Raw genomic sequence first — 22,831 nt, 5'->3', positions numbered from 1 at the left:
TCTCCTGCCTCAGTTTCCCCACAAAGCATGCCTGGAGAGTCCTGTCTCCCTTCTGTCACCCTTAAGATGTTCCAGAGAATCTGTTTGGACATTTAAAGACTCAGGAGGGTGGCTTGTTTTGTTTTGAAACTGTTCTTGTTATGTTTATCCAGTTGTTTTCAATGTTAAGTTTTAAATCTCTTTTTGTTAAAAATAAACGGGTGAAATGTCGGGGTCCCTTCTCCCCCTGCCATGTGGTCCTGGGAAGGGGCCCTGGGGGGGAGACACGGGGTTTCCCTGGCCCCTGGTCAGCCTCATTCCCCATTGGTTGGTTGTTTTGTGTTCCCCTGCGTGGGCAAGGACCCTCGGGTCCCGTGATTGCAGCAGTTCCTCAGCAGAGCTCCGGCCATGCAGCTGGAGAAATAAACATCTCTCTGAAACATCTATCTAGAATCAGTCCATATATATCTCTTTTCCACGGGCCTTGTTGTTTGATATGCGTGTTGCAGTATCCCCACTGTAACACTCTTCTGGTTGAAAGACTTCTTTATTGCCTTAGAAGACAGCAGCATGATGTCTTAAACCAGGCTGTTGGCAGGCTGCAGCCCCTGATGACAGGCAGAACATGAGACTGAACAGGACTAACCCTATCTCTGCATCCTTCTTATTTTGTCTCAGACTCAGGAACAGGCTCCTGCACAAACCACCAATGGCTGCAACAAGGCACCCAAGTGATGAGAAGACTTGTGGTGGACCAGCTCTAACGCCTGTTTTTCCCTTGCAGTGTGTTCCATGGGAAACAGCACCAGCCGGCTCTACAGTGTGCTCGCCAAGACGCTGAGCAGTGGTGCCGTGTCCCAGCACCAGGACTGCCTGGAGCAGCTGGACTCAGCACGGCTGGATCCTTTAGACCCCAAGGATTTGCTGGAGGAATGTCAGATTGTTCTGCAGAAGCGGCCGCCCCGGTTTCAGAGGAACTTTGTGAACCTGAAGAAGAATACTACCTGTAACCACCGCCCCATCCGGGTCATGCAGTGGAACATCCTTGCCCAAGGTAGGAGATGCTTGTGAGCTCAAGGTATGACCTTGAGACCAAATGCATGAATGAAAACCCTGGCAGAGCAAAGGGAGAGGAGTGAACTACATGAGATACATGAGACTGAGGGCCAGGGGGAATATTTTGAGTACTTGAAGTAGTGGCTTTCCTTCTGTCCCATAGGAGAGAAAAAAAAAGTGTTTCCTCGCAACTCTGAGGCCGAAGGTAGCCCTGAATTCCTATCCTAACTGAATACAGTGTATTCTAAAAGCTGTGACCCATCAGTTTTATAGATGGTTGTTAACCCCAGAGAAGACTCATTCTTTTCCTAAATTTTATTTGTAAAGTTTCTCTTCAGTTTCTGATTACCTTATTGGTGAACTATCTAGAAATTCAGATCTGCTATGGGAATTCTCAATGCTTAAAAATAATTTTAACTGGTAGTTTTGAGTCAAGGCTGTAAATTGACTTGTGCAACAGCCTCATCTTAAAATCTTTTGGGGTGGGAAATTCCCTTCGTAGGAACTGCCTTACCTTTTGCAGTTAAGTCACTTTTAACCCACTTCCTTCTATTTTGGCTTAAGCTGCAGCAGCCACATGTGGAAGTACTTGCTCTTGTGTAGTGGGCAGAGGGGGGAAAACTTTTACTTGTATCTGTAAAAGGAACTTAATTTTTTTGGAGTGACTCCAGTGACTTGAGGAGGGGTTCTCACACCCATTGGTAAATCTGGTACCCTTAAAGTAACCAGCTACTCCTGAAAAACCCATGACCTGCATTTAAACTGATAAAACCTGGAGGATGACAGGCTGTTTCAGCTATCAATAACTTTTGGGTTTTTTGTCCCCCCTCCCTGCTGATTCCAGCTCTTGGGGAAGGCAAAGACAACTTTGTTCAGTGCCCCATGGAAGCTCTGAAATGGGAGGAGAGGAAATGCCTCATCCTGGAGGAAATCCTTGCATACAAGCCCGACATCTTGTGCCTTCAGGAAGTTGACCACTACTTTGACACCTTTGAGCCGCTCCTCAGCCGCCTGGGCTACCAGTGCACTTTCTTCCCAAAGCCGTGGTCACCGTGCCTGGATGTGGAGCACAACAACGGGCCAGATGGCTGCGCCATGTTCTTCCTCAAGGAGCGCTTTGAGCTCGTCAACAGTGCCAACATCCGGCTGACGGCCATGAAGCTGAAGACCAACCAGGTGGCCATAGCTCAGACACTGAAGTGCCACGAAACTGGGAGACTCTTCTGCATCGCTGTCACCCACCTGAAAGCCCGCACGGGCTGGGAGAGGTTCCGCTCTGCTCAGGGCTGCGACCTCCTCCAGAACCTGAAAAATATCACCCAAGGAGCGAAGATCCCCCTGATTGTCTGTGGAGACTTCAATGCAGAGCCAACTGAGGAGGTCTACAGGGAGTTTTCCAACTCCAGCCTCAATTTAAACAGTGCATACAAGCTGCTGAGTCCTGATGGACAGTCGGAGCCCCCCTACACCACCTGGAAAATCCGGCCCTCTGGAGAGTGCCGGCACACACTGGATTATATCTGGTATTCCCAGCATGCCTTGAATGTGAATTCAGCCCTGGGCTTGCTGACTGAAGAGCAAATTGGGCCCAACAGGCTGCCCTCATTCAATTACCCTTCCGATCACCTGTCCCTCGTGTGTGACTTTAGTTTTAATCAAGACCCTGACAGACTGCTGTAACGTCTTGGAATGCCACCTGGTATTGCAGTGTCTGAACTCGCCAGTCTTTTATTTTAGAGAAAGCCTTTGAATCTGGATGCTATTGAAAGATGAGGAAATACTGTTGACTAACCATTAAGGCACTTGCTTGGAGTTAACACTTGCTGTTCAGCCCTCAATGTGCAGCCTTCTAGGGAGAAAGAAAGAAGCCAGTGTTCTCGTCATGGTCTTCTTGCCATGTCAGGATTTGAAAACTAGAAGGCAAATGAGCTCTATCACTAAGCCCCCTGTTTAAAGATTTAATCCTCTAATGAATATGGAGGCCTTAGTGTTTAAATCAAAACACTTCTGTTTGTGAAACAACTTGCCCTGACAGCATGCTAATTTTATTTCTTTCATGTTAAGCTTCTGCAAGTACCAAAGAGAGTGAGGTTTGACTACCCAGTGAGAGTCTCTTAAATCTTTTTCTGTTGCAATATGAAGGAAGTTTAATGCAGTTTAGACAAAAAGCTAAGCTCATAGTAGTGTGATCTTGTCATTTTTCTATGACCTGAGATGACAAATTCATTAGAAGTGTGAGGAAGGCCCCCTCCAGTAAGAGCAGGTGAGGAAACAGGGGCTATGACCTAGAGTAATACCGTCACTTTTCCAGAACTGTGTGCATGTGTCTGTCACATGGATATAGCCTGTAGGCATGTACACAGTGACTGTACCTTCATCTTTTCTGTGCTTCGCTCTGGAGGACACAGCTAACCAGGGACTACTTCTTCCTCTGCTCTGCGTATTATTTTTCTAAATGATTTAAATTTGTAGTCTTGTCAATCTTGCCGTTTCTGTAAAGGGCCAATCTTAATGTTGAAAGATTTATTTATCTTCAGAATCTAAAGCTACACTGGAACGTGTTGTAATTTATTTATTGAGAGAAGTTGGTGATTCTGCATCTGATTGGAAATTGTACAGTGATAGTGTTCAGGAGCCTCTTCCTGTGACCATCTGGGTTACAGCAGAGGTGTGTTAGTATAGTAACTCCTGTGATGCTCACTGGTGACATAGGAATTGCATATATGGATTGTAAACATGCCGTTATGCTGGAAAATGACGTAGGAAGAAAGGAGGGAAGAGAGACAACAGTTGGGAGTTGGGCTGACATTTAGATAGTTGAGGAAGATATGGCAGGGCAAATAAAGCAGTATTTCCATGTGAAGTAGGGTGCATAGTAACCCTTAAATGTTCCAGGTTTTTATTAATAAAACACTTTAGAAAGAAGTTTATCTCTGCTGCTGTCTTTCTCACTTCCCTGTTCCAAGTTCCTGTTGCCAAGGAGGTGACATGTCTCAATTAGTTTGAGCTTCAAGTTGGTGCTAATGTTTCCCCTTCCAGACCTCTTTTTCCCCACCCCTAACCCTAATCTCAGGGTGCCATGGCTGCTTTGCCTTCACAGCACACATTCTTTCTCCAACTTGGAATGTCCAAATTTCACAAGTCTGTAGGGAAGGGCGTTACCCTTAGCTGTTAAGCTGCTCACTCTTCTAGTTAAGAGAGGAAACCTACACTGAATTACTGTAAATATTCCCCTTTCCAACAGTTGTGTGGAGCTACAAACCTAGCTAGTCCTGCAAAGCAGGGTGCAAGAATTCCTCCCTGAGGGCTGCTAAGTGTGCCTGGGAAGACTGGTCCCTCACAAGATGCAGCTGTATCTGCCACTTTCTTTTAAAACCGCATTTGAAAAGAAGAAACGCAGCAGGTATGAGCTTTACACAGCCCATAAATTACTGTACTTGCATTGCTGAGAAGGGAAATACGGAGTCTGGTGACTGGAAGTCCCAAATTCCCCCACAAACACTCCTCATTAGGCAAACAAATGAAGTGCTCTTGCACAGCTGTAACACACTCTGCACATGTTCCTGACCCTTTCAGGATGAGGGCAATGGTCTACTTCCAAGCAGAGGCCCCTTCAACCAGCCTGGGATTTATGTGGATTTGACTTTCCTCAGACAGAAAGGATTTTACAACCAAGGAGACAATGGCCTTGGTTAATACTCCTACCAGGCACATGCAACAAGCCAGCACCTCCTTTGGCTGGAATTTCAGAAAGATTAAACTGTGTCCCTGGAAGCCATAAGGGTGGCACTTTGGGGGAGATTTTGGGCCAGAGATGCAACACTCCCAATACTCCACAAAAAGACTGAGCATTGCTCCCATGTTTCATACCAACTAGACACTGACAGCTTCTTTTTCATGGTGCTGGCTGCCCTCAGTTGTGCAGAGGGGGTGAGATGCAGTGCTTCTCCTTTAGTAGTATTTTCTCCTAGGACCTTCCCTCAAGTGGTCTTGCAAGGAGGAGAAATAATGCAAGTGCCCATTAATTGATGTCTGTAGTCATCTGCAGCTAAACACTTCTAAAATCAGCACCACAATGTAGACCTATAAGACGGTACCTTTAATAAGTCAAATCCTTGCTCATCTACCACAAAAAGATACACCAGAAGCTGGAGTTTCCATCCAGACTCCTTTTGGCAGTTTCTGGAAGAAACTATACTTGTGGTAGAAAGCCCTAAACTGAGAACAAAGATCACATTTGTATTTAAGAACAAACTAAACCATAACCAAAAACCCCAACACTCCCACCAAAAAGCCCATGATTTCATTTCACTTTTGTATAAGGAGCTCCATTTTCCTCAGGCCAGTCAAGGTGTCCATCAGGGCAGCACCTTTCCCACTGCCAGAGCATAGAGCCACAGGCCCAATTATGGAAGGCTCTTTACCAGCAGGAACCAAACTATCACAGCTGCAGAATTCCCATTGTCACTTTCACAGTGGAGTATTTTGTATCTTATCATTCTTAAGACATTTTAGTTCATACCCTTGCCTGCAACACTATCCTACAAAAGAAACCAAACTGTTGAGAAAGAGCATGATTTGTATGATACTGCCATCACTGCAGAACCCCTTCTGAAGTGGAAAGGGCTGGGATTCTTCTTTCATCCTGGACATGTTACGATAGATGTTCACTGCTTCATCTCCTTAAAGGGTAATTCTGAAGGCAAGGAGGGGTGGAATAACTGAAAAGGCTGGGGACTCTTCCCATCTCAAGGCAATTCTTAATACTGTCATACTCAGAAAATCCCTGCTATAGCCCAACGGTGAACCCTTTCTGCTGTATTTTAATAAAAGGTAGATAGCCCACAGAAACTAACTGGTAAGTTCTCAGGCAGCTTCACCCTTTTATTCCAGTACATGCCATAATTTATTTTGCAGACAGACTCTTTTGGAAAACTTAAATGGATTATTGCTCTTACTTTGATACAGCAAGAGGCAAGCCTGCAGCACTGAAATACTTTTGCCAGCTATAAATATCAGTACACTAAATATTTTTCAGAAGAAGCAGAAAGGATATTTTTTCCTATGTAGCAGTATGACTGAGTAAAAATGTCTTCCAAGCTCTTCTTATGGCTGTACACCTTATAAGCACATTAAGGCTAAAAAAAGTCTCCACAGATCCCTTATTTTCATCTTGAATACAGGCTGCCTTAGCTTTAGCAGTGACACTTTTCCCTCATTCTCAAGCAAGCTGCAGGAAGAACTGACCCATTTGTTTAATTTGCTGAAAGGCAAAAGCTGTTGCAAGCTTATTAAAACACTATCTCTTGTGGAGAACAATTAGATTCCAAGTACATAGTGTCACTTGGATCTTCTTAATAAGCTTAACACCTGCTATTTGAACTGTCTCTACAAGGCAGAATTGCACTTAGCTTGTTCTGGCAGCAGCCAAGATCCCTGCTGGACATGTGCTGAGTATGAACTGAGGCTTCAGGCACCTCTCCATTTTCTCAACTCCTGACTGCCCCTGGCTCACTCATCCCTGATCACCTCAGGTGTAATTCTCCAAAGCCCTAAAATTGATGAGATCAATTAGCAGAGCATCCCAAGAGCTCAGCCTTCCTTTCAGCATGCTTTACCCAGACAACTTGGGTTGTGTCAAGGCCCAGAACCCTTCACTAGGAAAGATGTGCAAGAGAGAGCTAACAAAAACAATGGTCTCTGGAATGGGATTCCCCTTTCAACTTTTCTTATTTTTGGTACTCGGTCATTTACTCTGAGTTGCAACTCACAGTTAAGATTTTTTTCCCCTGTGGATTACACAGCATCACCCTTTTCATTCTGTAACTTAAAACAGTGGATTTGAAAAGTAAAAATATTTGTATTTATCTGCAAAATTAGTGATACCATGACTGTATATGTCTCAATGCCTTCTGTGTAAAGCGTGCTCACTTCACGCATGTTTAATTCCACCCACACATCTAAGAGTTACTGCTTGCCAAGGATGAGTTAAGCCTGGACTCTTCTACATGAGCCACCAGCTTCAGATGTACAAGGGAGTCCTGCTTTCACACATATATAAAACAGGTTCTTCAACGGGATTGCAAAAGTCTGGCAGTATAGCTAGATACTAACTGTTGAAATATTCTAGTGTTCTTTTCATCTGTTTCAGATGTTACAAACCTGACCAAAGCTCCCTCATCCCGAGGTCACATCCTCCAATACCACCAGTAAACACATACTAATTTACACAATCAGGTTAAGTTGCCTTTCCATTTCAGTTACAGCACATCCTCACACAGAGATTCTCACAGCACTTCATGAACTCCTGGTAAATATCCTCTGGCAGCCAGTATCATGTGCCACTCACTGGTGGCCAGGGGAAAGAGCCAAAGGACCATCACCAGTTCCGTGGCAAGATGCAGCACTGGCATCTCAGAGCTGGCTACGAGCTGACTACCCCACTAGTAGCGGAGATGTGTGCACCTTCATTCCTCTAGTCTTTGCTATTACATAATGAAGTCTTGGTATTAAGAGGAGGTTATCAGGTGGAGATCCTTATCTAATTCCAGGAAGATAGTTTGTCCCCATTTGACTTCCAATGTATCTAAATTAGGTGTTGGAAAGGTCTTAATTACAAATACTCAACATAGATATTTCACGCTCTGAGATATAGCAACTCTTTCAGATGCAATCAAGTAATAGACGCTTAGAAAAGGATTTCTTGCAGACTGGACTTAAAAATGTAGGTTTAAAAAGACTTGTTTCTCTCTTCTTGTCTGACTCAGATTTGTTTCACCTGCCTCTCTTTACACTGCTCCATTTCCCTTTACCCAGAACATTAGTGCCTCCCAGACTGCCAAATTGAGTGATTGCCCAGCTTCCCCTACTTCCCTTTCCTACATCTTAGAAAAAAAAAAAAAAAAGTCCTCTTCTTTCTCAATTTCCTTGCATGAAGGCTCTTTGTCCTCTACCCCATGCCAGAAACACAGTTCATGTGTAGGAACCTTTGATTCTTTGGGTTGCTGCAAGTGGAAGGGATTGCTGCCTTATACACAATCTTTTATCTGCTTCAGCTTTATTTTGTTCTTAAACTCCACTTCCCTGCTTAGGAGTATGAAAAAGAATACTTTTTCCAGAAGCCTTTCATAGTCCCCCACATGCTGGCCTGGCTGTATGGAGCTATTTCCACATTTCTTACCAGTTGAAGGGAAGAATGGGCCTTGATGCTAGGACTCTACAAGTAACTTGATTCTCAGCATGTAAGTATTTAATTCTGGTGTCTTTTAGCGTTACAGAAGACCTCAGTTCCAGACATCTGTTAAAATTGCTCCTCCAGACATGAAGTACTTAGATGATCATTTAGACTTCAGTAATTTCAAGATACCCAAGTTCCTGCCCTGAAGACTTTCCAGGGCATATCACTAGGAACTGGGGGTCCACTGGGCACCTGACTACCCAAAGCCTGATGTGCCAGTGTGGTCCCTGTGAAAACAAGGTAAGCTACATTTCAAGCCATGCACATGGACTGGAAATATGGAGCTAATATCTGGTGTAGCTGGAGGAGCAGCTAGGTAGTTCACAGAGCTCATATGTGTGCTCACCATGCTGAAAAAGTGGAAGAACTAGACTCCTGTCAGAAGCTACCTCATCAGCTACAGCAAGCTTCACAGGTATTTAAACAACTGAGTGAGCGAGCTGGTCAGCCCTTTGAAGCAGTGAGGAGTCCCAAAATTTCACACTGTATCATCTATATTAGAATAAATGCCTGGAAGATTTCAAATAAAAAAAGAAGGTTAACAGGTTAGTAGAAAGGAAGAAGGAAAAAATAAAAAGCAGACCAAACACCATTAAATTTTCTTTCTGTATTTCAGTAAAACCTACTTGAATACACTTTTGAAACAAGAGTACAACAAAATAGAATATACTTCAAACGTTGAATATACAAACTATTATAGTTCGTTCTGAACACTGGTACTTCCCTCTTAACTTCAACTAAAAAAAAATGTACAGGTTTAGAACTACCTGACAAAAGCTCATGCTGGGTGTGACCTTTGAAGTGAGAGTAGAGCTGAAACTGAAATGTATGCACAGATGTCAAGGCTAAGTGAGAGATACAGGCATGGTACAGCAGAAGGCAGAAAACCTGCTGCTACTTTGTCCACGATTAAGAAATTTAGACAGACTTTTAACTACCATACAAAATATGTTACATGTCATTCTATAACAATACTGTGCTAGGTACAAGGTCTTTAAAAAATTTGTTTTAATAAAAAAAGCTTTACACAAACAAGCCATTAGCTTATTTCAAGAAAGATAACTGAAAATCAGTCTAAGGCTTTCAATTTGAACCTGCTTAAGCTGTATGATACAAAAATCCCTCTAGGCCTCTGTCTTCTTTTAGAAGTTCTTTAATCTCCTTTATTTCACTTCCTACAATACCTAGTAGCATAGTTTTTCACATAGCACCAGTTGAGTACTGTGGGCACACAGTAGTAATCGCTGGTATGCAGAAAAAATACATCAATTTTGCCATTTGCGTAACAATGAAAACTAAAAACCAAGGCAAACCTCTCACACAGCTCTCTCTTAGTGTTTCAGGTCTTAGTGTAACTTGGTAACCAGTAGCGTAGTGAAATTGTTTGGTCCCTTTTCAGCCCCTCTTTCCTTCTCCATAGGTTCAGCTGTTTCCCAACTGGAAGAGGCAGTTTTTAACTGCATATCAATGTGGTTTAATTCCCACTGAAACACAGGAAAATAATTTTTTTTCCAGTAAGTCTTCAACATATGCATGTTTATTAACATTCCAAAACTCTCCTTTATGACTTGGTGATAGCCATCTACATCCCTCCCCCAATTATGTCAGTATATTCAAAACCGTAACAGTCAGAAGTCCATGCTGGAAGAAACCTATTCTTCATTTCTCGCATGTGATGATTCCTTCTGTTTTCATTGTTACAGGAAGGGCAATAGCTGAGGGTGTGCTAACTACTACTACATGGGTCACAGTCTTGCTTCCATCTGCTGGCTTCTCTTCTTTTACCAGCTGCAGTGTTTTCACTTCACATTCCTGTTTTGAAGCTGCTGTGTCCGATTTAACTTCTGGACCTTTGAGAACTGCACTAATCACCCTGGGAGGAGTCTGGCCAGAGGTCTGCTGAGCAGGCATCGATAGTCTCATTACTGGTGTCCCATGAGCTATGGACACTGGGGTTAGTGCTCTAACAGCCAATGGGGCTCCCACAATGTTGATACTTCCTGACCCAGACAGGCCCGTTTTTGTTTGCAACTGACACTGTGTGAGTTGTGTGGCAGGGATTGTGATGATTTTGGCGGGCTGCATTGTGATTTTGTCTCCATTTTCAGCAGAGGCTGGCATCACAGTAGGGATTGTCTGGATTACTACCTTTGGAGTTGTTGCTGTGGTTGGACTTGTGTTGGTTATTAACGGTGACCCTGCATTTACTGACTGCACTGCCACCGTTGAGATTTTCTGTCCCAGAGAGGTCATGACAACGGGCACTTGCATTGCCACACGAACAGTCCTACAAAATAAATGTGTGTGTTTAGGCCAAAACACAGGGCATCCTTACAGATGACAAGGACAGACAATTCTAAGAGAGACAGATTTTTAGTTGGTTCTGAAAAAAAACTAAACCAAACCATATCACAACAAAAAAATGAAAAAGCCAAACCAGCAAGCAAAGAACCTACTCCCAAACCTTTTGCACATCTAGCAATAGGACTTTGGAAATTTAACAGCCCCATTAACACAAACCTGGGAGGTGTTGTTGCTGGGACAGTAGCAGTGGTAGTAGAAGGACGAGATGAGGATGTGTCATGAGCTGATGAGGCAATATTCACAACTCTGGTGACTGCTTTTTCTGTTCTGGTACAGCTTAACTGAGAGGAATTTTTTCCTCCACGTGCAGAGGGTGCTGCTTTTAAAAGTTTTTCTGCAGATAAAGTCACTCTTACCAGGGACTTTTCATCTGTAGATATTGACAAATCCTCATTGCAGGACTCACTTTTGTCATCATCTATGACAACTATATTTTTTGGCATCTCCTTAAACTGATATACAAGCCTCTGTCCCTCAACTTTTGCCAGGATTCCTCTTTGATAGTAGTATCTGCAAGGAAAGTACAATTAAGTAGTAAGCAACATAGTGACAGATTTTAAAGAAAATCTCAATCTGTGCTAACAAGAAAACCTGAAGTAATCACAGTAAAATCTATGATAAAAGGAGGTATGGAAAGAAGCTGTGAGAACACACACTGGCAAAGGATCTGAGGGATCTACCTGAAAAAAATCTGACCTTTCAAATATATACTTCAGAAATTAAAATTGCAAATTTATTGGTAACATAAAAAGTTATAGGGACTGCAAGACTGAAGGCTAAATCTGCAAGAGGGTAAAGTTTTTAAAATTTCAGAACGGTTATATTTCTATGGGCAAAATTAAGAATCAGATTTTAAAGTGTAGTAGGTAACTTCAGAATCTAAAAATTTTTACCTCAGAGCTCTTCCCATAGTCTCATAGTTCATGTCAGGTTTGTTTTTGTGTTTTCCCCAGAGTCTGGAGACAGCTTTTGAATCCACAAGTTTAAAGATTCCCTTCTCTCTCTGAGTCCATTTAATATATCGAGGACATGTATTTTTGTCCTGAAGAAGGTCCAAAAGGAACTCCCATAAGTACGTTGTATTTCCTATAATCAGAAAGCATTCGTGTGTTAGAAAGCCACTTTTAAAAATAACAGAAAGTTCTCCATATTTAGGTGACTCTTCATGACCTGCGTTACAAGCAATGTTACACAGAGGATGTAACCAGCATATATTCATTCATTCTGTTAAGTTTATTGACATTTCCATAAATATTTACATTCTGAAAGGAGTTGATCCAAGTGATCTGCTATACAGCACAGGAGCCTGTTCAACACCCATTCTTCAGTTCTTGAAAAGAAGTATGGGAGGGTGTTCCAAGTCAGTACCTATCTATTCAGCAAGACGAGCATTCAGAATTTTCTTCTCATATTTGATTAAACAGGGCATGAAAATGCCATTATATTTTATGACACTGAAGGACAGGAGAAAATAAATACGTAATTTTTAAAAGGCATACAACCTGCAGCAACAAACCATCTCAACTGTGGTTAAGTTTGTCCAGCATCTGGGGCTCTCACACTAACTGGTGACAGCCCCATGTTCTGATCCTTCCCAAATATGTTGTGGAGTGACCTTCTAGGTGCAAAGCCAGTCCAACTTCTTGAACAGGGCAGAAATCCCATGTACTCTTCTGTAATCAGGGGGTTATAAAATGAAGTCAGGCTAAAGAATTTAATGCACTTGTCAGGTATTCAAGAGGTGTACCATCTTCACTGGAGAATCCCCAAGAAGGGGTTTGTGACAGTGACTATCAGGATGCCACAGAATGTAACACAGGGTCCGTCTGCATTCTGACCAGACCATGTGCATCTAGGAAAAGAGGAAGAGATGCCAAAGAAAAAGAGCAGATCACGTTCCAATTTGTACAGCTGGGGAAGACTCCTCAAGTTTCTGAGAAGGGAGAACTAAGACAGATCCACAAGGACAATTACCTCAGAACATTAATAACAATTATTTACCTCCAAGGACATGGACCAAATTATATTTTTGTGTGTGGGTGAAAAAAGGGCAATAATTCCTGAGATTTAAAGCCCTAGCACAGCACTTGTTATGCCATGCAAAGATAATTAAAATAAATTAAGGCAGATTGAAGACCACTGTTGCAGATTTTGAGAAGTCAGCTATCTTTGAAAACCTCAAAGGATAGGGAAGATCACAGGTTCCATCTTCCGGAAAAACACCTCAAAGATAAAAACTGTACTTTACAATGGGCTCCAAACAACACTAAGTTGACTACCAAAACCCAACTAGATTTCAGAGATATTTGAATAAGACCTATGTGAGGAACCAGTCAACAAGAGAACTCAAGAATTTTTAAATCATCCTAGATTTTAGGGAATTAATCCCTGGGGTTTTATTCCTTAGCTCCTTAGAAGGAGAATTTCTGGGTCGACCACCAAATGCTGTAGGTCTGCAATAGATATTTTGCAACAATGTAAGTGGGCTTCAGGATTAGAAAGCAAACAGGAACTTCAAGAGAAGAAATAAACTGTAGGACACAATTAAATCAGATTTACAGCTGCCTCACTTTGCACCAGAAAGTACCCAGAATGCACGAAGGAAGGAATGCCAAGAAGGGATCCCCTTTCCAAATGTGCACCATCTCCTCCTCCATGACTTAATTCTGATAGTACTGAACTGCAGAATAATACCTGGTTTTCCAAAAACATGCTGCATATGAAATAGCCTACCTTTGCAAGTAATTTTTTAAAATAAGTAACAAAAATTAAATCCAGTTAACAAAATATTTTGCAGGACATCAAGAACAAAAATTAAATTTATTGCAGTTGTAGTATAAAATATGGAATGAGATACTTCAAGAGAAAAAGAGACATATGTAGGTCATTAGGAAGGGCCATAGAAATAAAATAAATTTAAAAGAAAGCTAAAAAGTCCCCCAAAAACCACAAAGCAGTATCATCTCCCACTTCATAAAACAAGAAGCTATAGAGTTGAAATCACCAGCACAAAAATGAGAACAGAGAGAAATACAGGCCTCCCTTTTCAAATTATTTGTGCAGGAAACTAGGACCTGGGACAACCAGAAAGTACTATTCAGGTCATGGAAAGCTGTAATACTAAAATCTGAAATAGAAAGAAAAGTAAGGGTTCAAGAAGGCTACAAGAGGTATTTTTCAATATAGCAGATACAAAATCTGTCATCTCCACTGAAGTCCACTGCTACACCAAATCTGTGGGCAACTGTGGGCACTGCAGGGAAGTTTAATTAGAGTTTGCACTGGTTTCCATGAGCAAACATCTCCATGAAGTCATTCTTCCCTGCCCTACTGACATGATGACTCTGGAGCTCTAGCCAGATAAGGTATTATGTGAACAGCAGAGACCTTGCTTTCAAACAAATCTTAAAGTAATAGAGGAGCTCTTTCAGCTAGCATGTTGCCACTCCAAGTCACTAAACTTTGTTATTCCCAGCTATAGCAACATCTCCAAACAACTTTTCAGTGCACTAGGTGGAGAAGAGATCCAGATTTTTCACCTGTAGCCAGGGGAAGAGCTGATACGCTGCATGCCACCTCAAAGGTAACCTGTGAGCAACTGTCCCAATCTGTCTTCTTGCTGAATGAATAGTAGGGGCTTGGAGTTCAAGAAAGGAACCTCTATTTATCAGGAGAAACATTAGGGAAGTAGAACTCTCCTGCACATAATCCTCCACTCAACCAATACAGAAACACATCACCATTTATTTTTCCCCTTAAACTAACTGGAACCTATTAGTCAAGGAACTTCCCACTGAAGTTTGTCAGTCAACTAAGAAATCGTATTTCCAACAATCACCTTTCTAAATGCTCATGTGCTGCCTCTACTTGAGAGCAAGTCTTACAGCAGTAGCTTAAAGAATTGTATGTGTAGCACTAAGCTGATACACAACAAAAAAGACATCACACGTCAATAACCACAAAGCAAAGCAAATATAAAGTGGGAAAGCCTATTAACTGTGGAGGGTTCTAGAGGAGACTCCTAGAGCATACATCCTTGTGCTAGATCTTGTACAAACAAATTTGAAGACACTGAATAAAGTCAGTACAATCTCATCCATACAATTTTTAAAATCTGTAAATTTCCTGTGATAAATACCATACACATACCCTGCTTATTTTTAAAGACTCAATAAAAGGAAAAATATACCTTTGCCTTCTCTAGGTTTCTTCTTTATACCTAGATCTGGAGACCCATCAGATAAAGATGATTGCTGGGTCTTGGGTTTACGGCCAGCTGCACATAAAACATGGGGAAAAGGAAGTATTAATCACATGCAGAGTAGAATTTTATAGTTTGCCTTTGCTGAAAAAAGCAGTCTGTGTATTTTTCCCCTGCTGTTTCCTTGCTAAAGGTATGGATAAACTTAGATTCTTAGATTACTACTGCACTTCCAGTTTAATTATCCTTGGGTTGCTTACTTCATAGGCAGATTCAACTCAATTGCAGACAAGTTAATGTGCATTTTTATTAAATCTAAGACTCACAGATCTTGGATTTATATCACTTTATCACTGCATTGCACTTGCTTCCCTCTAAATTACAAGTATATATACCATCTCAGCATGTCTGGAAACTCTATTAAATCAATATTCCTAAAGTTATGAACTGTACTGATGCCTTTAACAAAACTGCTAGACTAGAACAACATTACCAGGTGCCAACCTCTCATTTGATAGCAAAATGCTTAGAAACCAAACACTGTTCTGAATTGTTTCTCCTCCAAGACACGCCAATTAAATGCAAAAGACAAAAATTTCACAAAGATCTTACAATGATTCTGTAAACTGACTTATGTTTTTTTAAGTTAGTATTTACCCTGTTGCTTCATTGCATGAACCCCAAGTCTACCGTCTCTCCAAATATATCCATATTTCAGACATCAGTGGTTACCCACCACAGAAGTCCTCTTTGAATCCTCTATCCATCCTCCACTTTGTGTTAAAATACACAACACAGACACCATCTTCCTTTATGGCTTGTCAAAGCTCATTCTCCTGCTCCTTCTTTTTTCTTGTTGCAGACCCATTTTCTAAGAACTCACATTTCAGACTCCCATCAATCTGTTTGTATGAGCAAAGAGATCAGACCATCCAATGCATCCTCCCCTGTATCAACTGTACCATCCATGGCAGTGAACAACAGAAGTAAACATGAGCTTGCTCCTATGAAAAGCTGTATGTACCCTTTTTCTTTTTCATTGGTTCATGGATATCAGGGGAAGTTGGAACAGAAGATACGTCCATTTGTTCAGATTCCTCTGTTGATACTTCCACCACGGTTTCTGTGATCACATCAGGTCTCATGGCTGCATGGATAAATTCTGGGGTGGACACACAAGGAGGGACAAAAACTTCCACTACAAGAGAAGAAAAAAAAGAGTATCAGATGAAGTTTCTACCTAATTATTTTAATGTAGCTTACATAAAATTATTTTAAACAAAGCATATGCAATGGTGTAGCAAGTTTCTGCTCCAAAATCCTGTCACCTTGAAAATCAATCCAACTCCCCAAAACATGCACACTTGTCAGTAGTTTTAGGCAAAAAAAGGTATCACACCAATATTCTGCAGAACTAAACTCAACTTTAATTTAAACAAATTAGAGCTTCATCTTTGATCATTACTCTGATCTCCATTTCCTATTTTGTAGTCTTTGCATTTCAGCTTGACCATTTCATCCAACATATATTAAGTAACTTCAGAAGGGACACCAGTTAAAGTAATCATCAGCATTAAGGTTTGGTTTTTTAGACTGTTAACACTTTGCAACACATTGTTTTCAGGTATGCTTTCTAAAATAGAAAGATGAATAGAAATACTTTTCCCTTAAAGTAACTATCCTTGCAATCTAAAATGTCCGATTCACAGAACCCAGAATGGCTGGGGTTAGAAGGGGATCTGGTCCAACTCCTTGCTCAAGCTGGGCCACCTAGAACTAGCTGCCCAGGATCCTGTACTTTTTAATATCTCCAAGGATGGAGTCTCCATGGCCTCTCTGGTCAATCTGTGCCAGAGCTCTGTCACCTGCACAGTGAAAAAGTATGCTGTGATGTTTAGGGGGAAAAATTAATTTTAAATATGTAGTTACTCAGCTATCTCTTTCCAACAACCCCTCTCAGATAAATTATTTAATCTGTAAGTATATTTGTTGCAGGGTGGAGAAATCATGGAAAACTCAAAACAAATCAGTAGTTTTTAAATATGAAGGCAATTGTTTTAAACAGCATACAGCTCTCCACAGACATAGGTTTCCCACTTTGCTTGTTTTACTCATTAGTAGGAGGAGAAATGGCTCCCAGAGCAGAGACTGTGGCTGACATACCAGGACTCCTGGCATCTCTCAGGCAGGTAGGAGACTCCATATGAAGCAAGGCCTCTGCAGCTTCAATTGTCTTATCTGTGCAGTGCACATTACTGCCATGAACTGATGCTTCCACTGCAGAAGGATACAAAAAAATGTATGAGAACAGGTTACTTATAAAAGTCCACATGTATCCCTGTACAACTGTACTTCTCTAACATGAAAAACACAAGATTATCAGATGTCTTCACACCTTTTATACCTTCCCATCAACAGAAATATTTAGGGAAGACACAAGACAAGCAGAACTGACACTGCTCCTAAAGGACACTGACCTAAAGGTCACCTCTCTTAAAATTTTCAGTCTATTGGATAAATATATACATATATGCATCTATGTATGCATATATATATATATAGATATGTATATAGATATAAGATTAATTTCTAAAACATAAATCCTGTTTTGATTTCTGACATTCAAAATAATTGTGAGTTTGTTTTAGCAGCTTGGTTGTTAAAAAAAACCACAAAGCACAACAAACAGTATAAAAGGTGTGCTTTTATGCAAAAACTAAGGGAAGAAGGTAAAAGCAGCTCTTTTTTCAAGTTCTGAAAGTTTAGGAAAACTAATTAATCAAAAATAATGCAACTTCAAGAGAGCACAGGTAAGTTTGATGCAGTGCAGATCACAGCACCTTGAACACAGCAGCAACACTAAAAAACCCCCAACATATAATGTAAAACTACAATTCTATTCACAGCTAACTCCATATTCCTCACCCTTGTAAAGGTTTTGAAAAGTGGTGACTGCAGAAGCACCTGTTGCCCATTATCCACACTCTGGCCAAGGTAACTGGCTCTCTCCAGTTGCTCTTTCCATTTATGGCCATCTGCTCTAAGCTAAACCACTCCAGCAAGGCAGCCAGCAACCAGGAGAACTATCTTTAGCCTAAGCAGAGTCACCTATCTCCAGTATCACAGAACTAAAGAGGATTTGGGAATAATTCTCTATGAAAACTTCGAGGCACCTATGTTGTTACTGAAAACATCTAAGAAATAACTCAAGGTTTGTTTAGTGAAAAGCAGGGAAAAATAATGCCAGAGCTGCTTCTGACTTAAGGAAACACCAGATACACACTGATTCCCTGCAGGCTCACAAGGGTGTAAAAGCCTTCCAGCATACTGCAGTTTTTTCAAATCCAGGGATTAAAAACTTGAAAAACCTACTAGCCAGCAGATTAAACATACCAACCGGAATCTGAAAGTGGATGAAATGTGGAAGATGCACAAATGCAAAATTACGGGTGACTGAAAGTTCCGGCTGAACCAGCCTGCTGCCCACCTGATGTCTGGTTGATGGGATTCCCACCACAGCCTATTAGCTATGGCCTGGGATGCTATTTAGAGGGCTTTATCTTTTGGAATAGTAGATGCCTGTTACAGCTGACATTCCAACACTGCTTCACCCCAGGCTGTGAACAATAAAAGCCTACCTAAGAGCACAGGAAAATCAGGAAAGGGTCTTTACTGTGCACTCTGTTCCTTGGATAACCAGTGGCAACCAGCACGAATTTTGCACTGTGAGCCCTTTCCCCAGCTCCAAACCCTGGATGCTCCCCATGCTCAGCCAAGTGTTTCCTTCCCAAACAGCTGTTTGGGCATATCCAAAGTCAGAGGCTGACCACCTGCACTGTAACAGAGTGGCCCTGCAGGAAACCCTCTGCCTAAACATTTCTCATTCTAAATAAAAGTTTCAGTTGCACAGAAATTGATGACTAAGTTTCCCTCATCTACCTCATAAAAATTTTCACTGATTGATTATCAAAATACAGGAGCAATATTCAGATAGTCGTTAAAAATGTATCAATTCTACAACAGTACTGAAATTAGAAAGTCTGAATCAGTATTTACTATGTTATTATTCTAATGCATGCAATAAGATTCAAAGCATGTCAGCAAAGCTTCTCTAATCAAATAGCTGCTTCTGTGCCATTAGGTTCAGTATAAGAAGGACTTTCGTAAAGAAGTTGACAAATTTCAATTGTAAGAGGGTACTGAATTCACTATTCCTAAATGCTTAAAAGTATACAAAATTTTCCTACAGGGAACAGTTTAGATGCTGCATCACAACTAAGAGGTACTTAGCAGAGGGCAGGAACAAGGCAAGAAAGACAGCAGAAAGCCATCTATGTAGTTTTCCAGTACTAGGGCATTCTGCTGAAGGACCAGAGTGGAGAGAAAGGAAATACAACCAGCATTAGGGACTAAGACTGCAAAACCATAACAGCAGAGCAAAGGAGTCATTCGACCTCTCCCCTAAGCAACCCTTCCATTTCCAATAAAAACAGCATTATCTACTCCACAAAAGCCTCTGACGCTGGAAAATACACACTTCACAGATGCTTTTCCAGTGTGAGCTACTTGGGACTCCACTAAAACTGTCACCTAAAAAATATCAAGCAAAAAATAGTAACACTTCTGGCTTTGGCTCGAACAACACATGCTGTCTGTCTATCATGACAGCTAACAAACTAACCTAACATTGCCAAAAGGACAGCTATTAAAACACTTACTAAATTCAGTTCTATTACCCAGTTTCAAGTCTTCCCAGTTAGCTAATTGTCCTTTAACCAGTACATGGTTTTAGCCTCAGAGGAATTTATTTGTTTACCCAATGAACATCATGAGTTTGCATTTGCTCACAGGCAATGTTACTGCGCCAATACAGTAGGAAGAAAAAAGCAGAAATTTGTACCTCAACACAAATTTATGTAAAGTATCTTTCTGACACACTAGAAAATGTCTAACAGAAGACAGTATGTCAGAATGCTCAGATAGAAGACATGATATCGAAAAATACAGATAAAAAACACATCATGAAAGATGAAGTAGGGGAACAAGCTCTCGCAGAGAGGGGATGGGACCAGAAAAAAACCAGGCGGCTCTTCTTACAGATGACTTGATCAAGTGTCATCAACTAAATTACATTTGTATCACAACACTTGGTAACACTTCTCACAATAAAGATGGGGCTAAAAGCAAACCAAAGGAGTAGGCTTCCACAATTAAAAAAACCACAACTTTCCAACACTTTGATACACAAGTATCACAATGGGCAGAAACATTTCTAATCAAAGACTGAAGTGTACCACCCATTTCTCTAAAAATGCCCAATTCTATTTCTATTATATTTATGCTATCAACTATAAGCAAGACCCCAAAGCTAAAACAGACCGTACTGTTTGAGTAAACAATGTAAGGTGTAGCTGTTATATTATGCAATCATTTCAGGAAGAACTGTCACTTGCCCAAATGAAGCAAAGTAGTTTATGTGGATGACAGTAAATTTTCCAGACTTTGGTAACTGAGTAACATGAGAACTGCCATTTACTGATCGAGAACACATCAGAGCTAATACCACCACTTATCTTCCATTCTTTTAACCCAAATCTCATCTTACTGCTTTTATGACAGAATCTAAGTCCATGGCACTTTATTTTAAAATATTTCATTAAAAATTTTTTAGCTGAATACAAAAAAAAAAAAAAAAAAAAAAAAAAAAAAAATCTTAGAAAACAATTTCAAATCTAAAGTGTAAATAGATAACTAGGCTAGTTGATGTCTATCTTCACTGTTGGCCTAATGCCTTCTAGCTCCACTTTCTACCCAAATAGTGTGTACTATAGATTATTCAAGGTTCTCAACAACTGTTACAAAATACCAACCTTGGTAAAATTAAGTCTGACAGGGCTGTACTTCAGCTTTACAGAAAAAAACAGCGGCAACATATCCATTTGGAACAAAATTAATGAAAGAAATTTATGAGATGAAAAAAGCAGACTGAAATTTTCAAAATGGTACTCTTTTGCACTGCAGTACAGCTCTCCTCTCCCCCCCTTCAACCTGAAGTGCTATCAGTGTCTGCATTTACAAGGCCAACACTTAACTGTAGCACCTGCAATAGCTTACCCTTTAATACTATCAGGCAACCAAAGCAAGATTTTAATGAAGAATTCACAATTCCAAGCATGGAACTCAGTCAAGAGTGACTACACATACACTAACAAACCACATTAAAGTTTACTTTAATGCTTGTTCACATGCTTGTTTTATTTCAGCATTTAAAAACAGCAGTGGAAGTAACAGTGCTTAAGCTGCATCTTAATTAAAAGCAGTTGAATTGCCTCTATAGGTAATATCCAGAAATCTTTCTGTATGCAAAACTTGACTGGAAAAGAAAGCATTCTCAGTTTACTGCTTGTTTTATGGTGGATATTTATTCAGAAACTGAAAAATAATTCCTTGGATTTTTAGTATTTCCCTACGCCTGGCTCTTTTCCACACTCTCAGCTGCACAAAATTTAAGGATTATGCCTAACCCACTGCATAAGGCAAATCAGTAACAAAGATGAGAGCAACCATCTCAAAACACTTGTTTCACTGTGAGCCATATGTCATCAGCCCAATATTGACACAAATATTAGCTATAAAGCCAAAACATATCTTTGTAAAGTCATTTAAGAGTTGCTCTTACAACTGGCAATTAAGATAACACTAAGCAGTAACATCTTTGGTTCCTCTTACTTCCCACAGTTATCAAACACTGAAGTTTTGTCAACACTGAAACCAGCAGCCATGGGAAAAGGCAACATATAATTATTATAATCCCTTAGGATAAAGAATTCCTCACTTAAATCCACGTGATATCATCTACATACAAAACTAAATAAACAGATATGGTATCTTGATAGTATGATGATAGGAATACTAGACATGCGTAGGTATCACTCACTCCAATGCAAATATGGAAAAAAAAGGAATGAAGTTGGTTGGGCTAATGAGATCAGTATGACAAAGGACACCAGAAAGAGCAATGCAAAGGTCATTCATTATTTATCTAAGGGCTGGCTCTCAAGCAATCTAGTTACAGTGACTTAAGAAGGTGCTGACACAATGATCAACTACTTAAACGTTCTTTATTTATGGACAATCAAAAGTAAAAAACAACTCACTGAAATCTGCAGCAGTGAAACCTGCAAAAATCGGAGATGTGTTCTACTGGCAAAGTGAAGCTATTGCTCCATCATAGACCCAAGTGTCCAAATGCTTAGGACCTACTCCCCTTCTGGTTACTCAGCAGAACAGTTCTTCACTGCTTTGTAGTGGGGTATTTTTGCGTGTCTGAGGTTTGGGTCCCCCCCCCCCCCCCAAAAAACCTGGGTATTTTTCCACATTAAATAAAATAAATGATGATGAAGACTATGTGACTTGGCCCTCTTTAAAAGAGTATCTTAATACACTAGGAAACGACAGAGCATTTACTTTTAGACCTGTAAAAACCCACTGCCATGTCAATGTAAAGCCAGTATTAAGCTTGACTCTCTCTGTAAATTCATGTGCACCTACTGCACAATTCATTACCTATAATGCCCTACACTGTACTATTTATGGTTCCAAGGACTACTTTTAGAAGTTGAACTCCATGTTGTAAAGGCAAAAATAAAACCAGATCTGGTACAACTTCGGTGGAGAACTGAATGCTTGACACTGCATTGAGGTTTGGGTCAGTTGTAACCTTGCTCGTTCTCCAGGGCTTTACCACACTTTAAGACAAGTGCTGGGATCACTGGAGTATCCTGTTGTCAGACAGTTTTAACAAAATGGAAAGATGCCAAACCAGGCATGTCTCTGAATGCAACCCCGAAAAAGTTCTACAGCTCAGGTAAACGGCCCGAGTCCCGGCAGCGGCTGGACCCGGGGGCTGCAATGTCTGACGGTGCGGAGGAGCGGCCAGAGAAAGCGCGGCACCTGCACGGGCCGGCGGCAGAGAACGGAATTCCCGCGGCCTC

At 40.9% G+C, this 22,831-nt stretch overlaps 2 protein-coding genes across 2 annotated transcripts in view; one reads left to right on the top strand and one right to left on the bottom strand.

The window, feature by feature from the left end:
* The first annotated feature begins 435 nt into the window (after nucleotides 1-435).
* Nucleotides 436-3,965, top strand: NOCT (nocturnin). The gene is made up of 2 exons (XM_008632458.2): nucleotides 436-1,033; nucleotides 1,880-3,965. The coding sequence occupies exons 1-2, from the start codon at nucleotides 772-774 to the stop codon at nucleotides 2,713-2,715; spliced, it is 1,098 nt and encodes a 365-aa protein (XP_008630680.2). The 5' UTR covers nucleotides 436-771; the 3' UTR covers nucleotides 2,716-3,965.
* A 4,894-nt stretch (nucleotides 3,966-8,859) lies between these two features.
* Nucleotides 8,860-22,831, bottom strand: part of ELF2 (E74 like ETS transcription factor 2) — a 36,010-nt gene continuing 22,038 nt past the window's right edge. The window contains exons 4-9 of the mRNA XM_008632442.2: nucleotides 17,001-17,114; nucleotides 15,862-16,035; nucleotides 14,826-14,912; nucleotides 11,530-11,722; nucleotides 10,793-11,146; nucleotides 8,860-10,559 (exon numbers count right to left, since the gene is read on the bottom strand). Of these exons, the coding sequence (XP_008630664.1) occupies nucleotides 9,932-10,559; nucleotides 10,793-11,146; nucleotides 11,530-11,722; nucleotides 14,826-14,912; nucleotides 15,862-16,035; nucleotides 17,001-17,114 (1,550 nt within the window). The 3' untranslated portion in view covers nucleotides 8,860-9,931. The remainder of the gene's footprint in view (nucleotides 10,560-10,792; nucleotides 11,147-11,529; nucleotides 11,723-14,825; nucleotides 14,913-15,861; nucleotides 16,036-17,000; nucleotides 17,115-22,831) is intronic.

Source organism: Corvus brachyrhynchos, unplaced genomic scaffold (assembly GCF_000691975.1).
Source record: "Corvus brachyrhynchos isolate BGI_N302 unplaced genomic scaffold, ASM69197v1 scaffold444, whole genome shotgun sequence".
Taxonomy (NCBI): Eukaryota; Metazoa; Chordata; class Aves; order Passeriformes; family Corvidae; genus Corvus; species Corvus brachyrhynchos.
This window is presented reverse-complemented; position numbering and strand designations above follow the sequence as displayed.

Bases quoted from the DNA above. Each gene is read 5' to 3' on its own strand.
- NOCT (XM_008632458.2), top strand. From the start codon at position 772: ATGGGAAACAGCACCAGCCGGCTCTACAGTGTGCTCGCCAAGACGCTG. The intron at 1,034-1,879 runs GTAGGAGATGCT...TGCTGATTCCAG, and splicing joins GTGGAACATCCTTGCCCAAG to CTCTTGGGGAAGGCAAAGAC.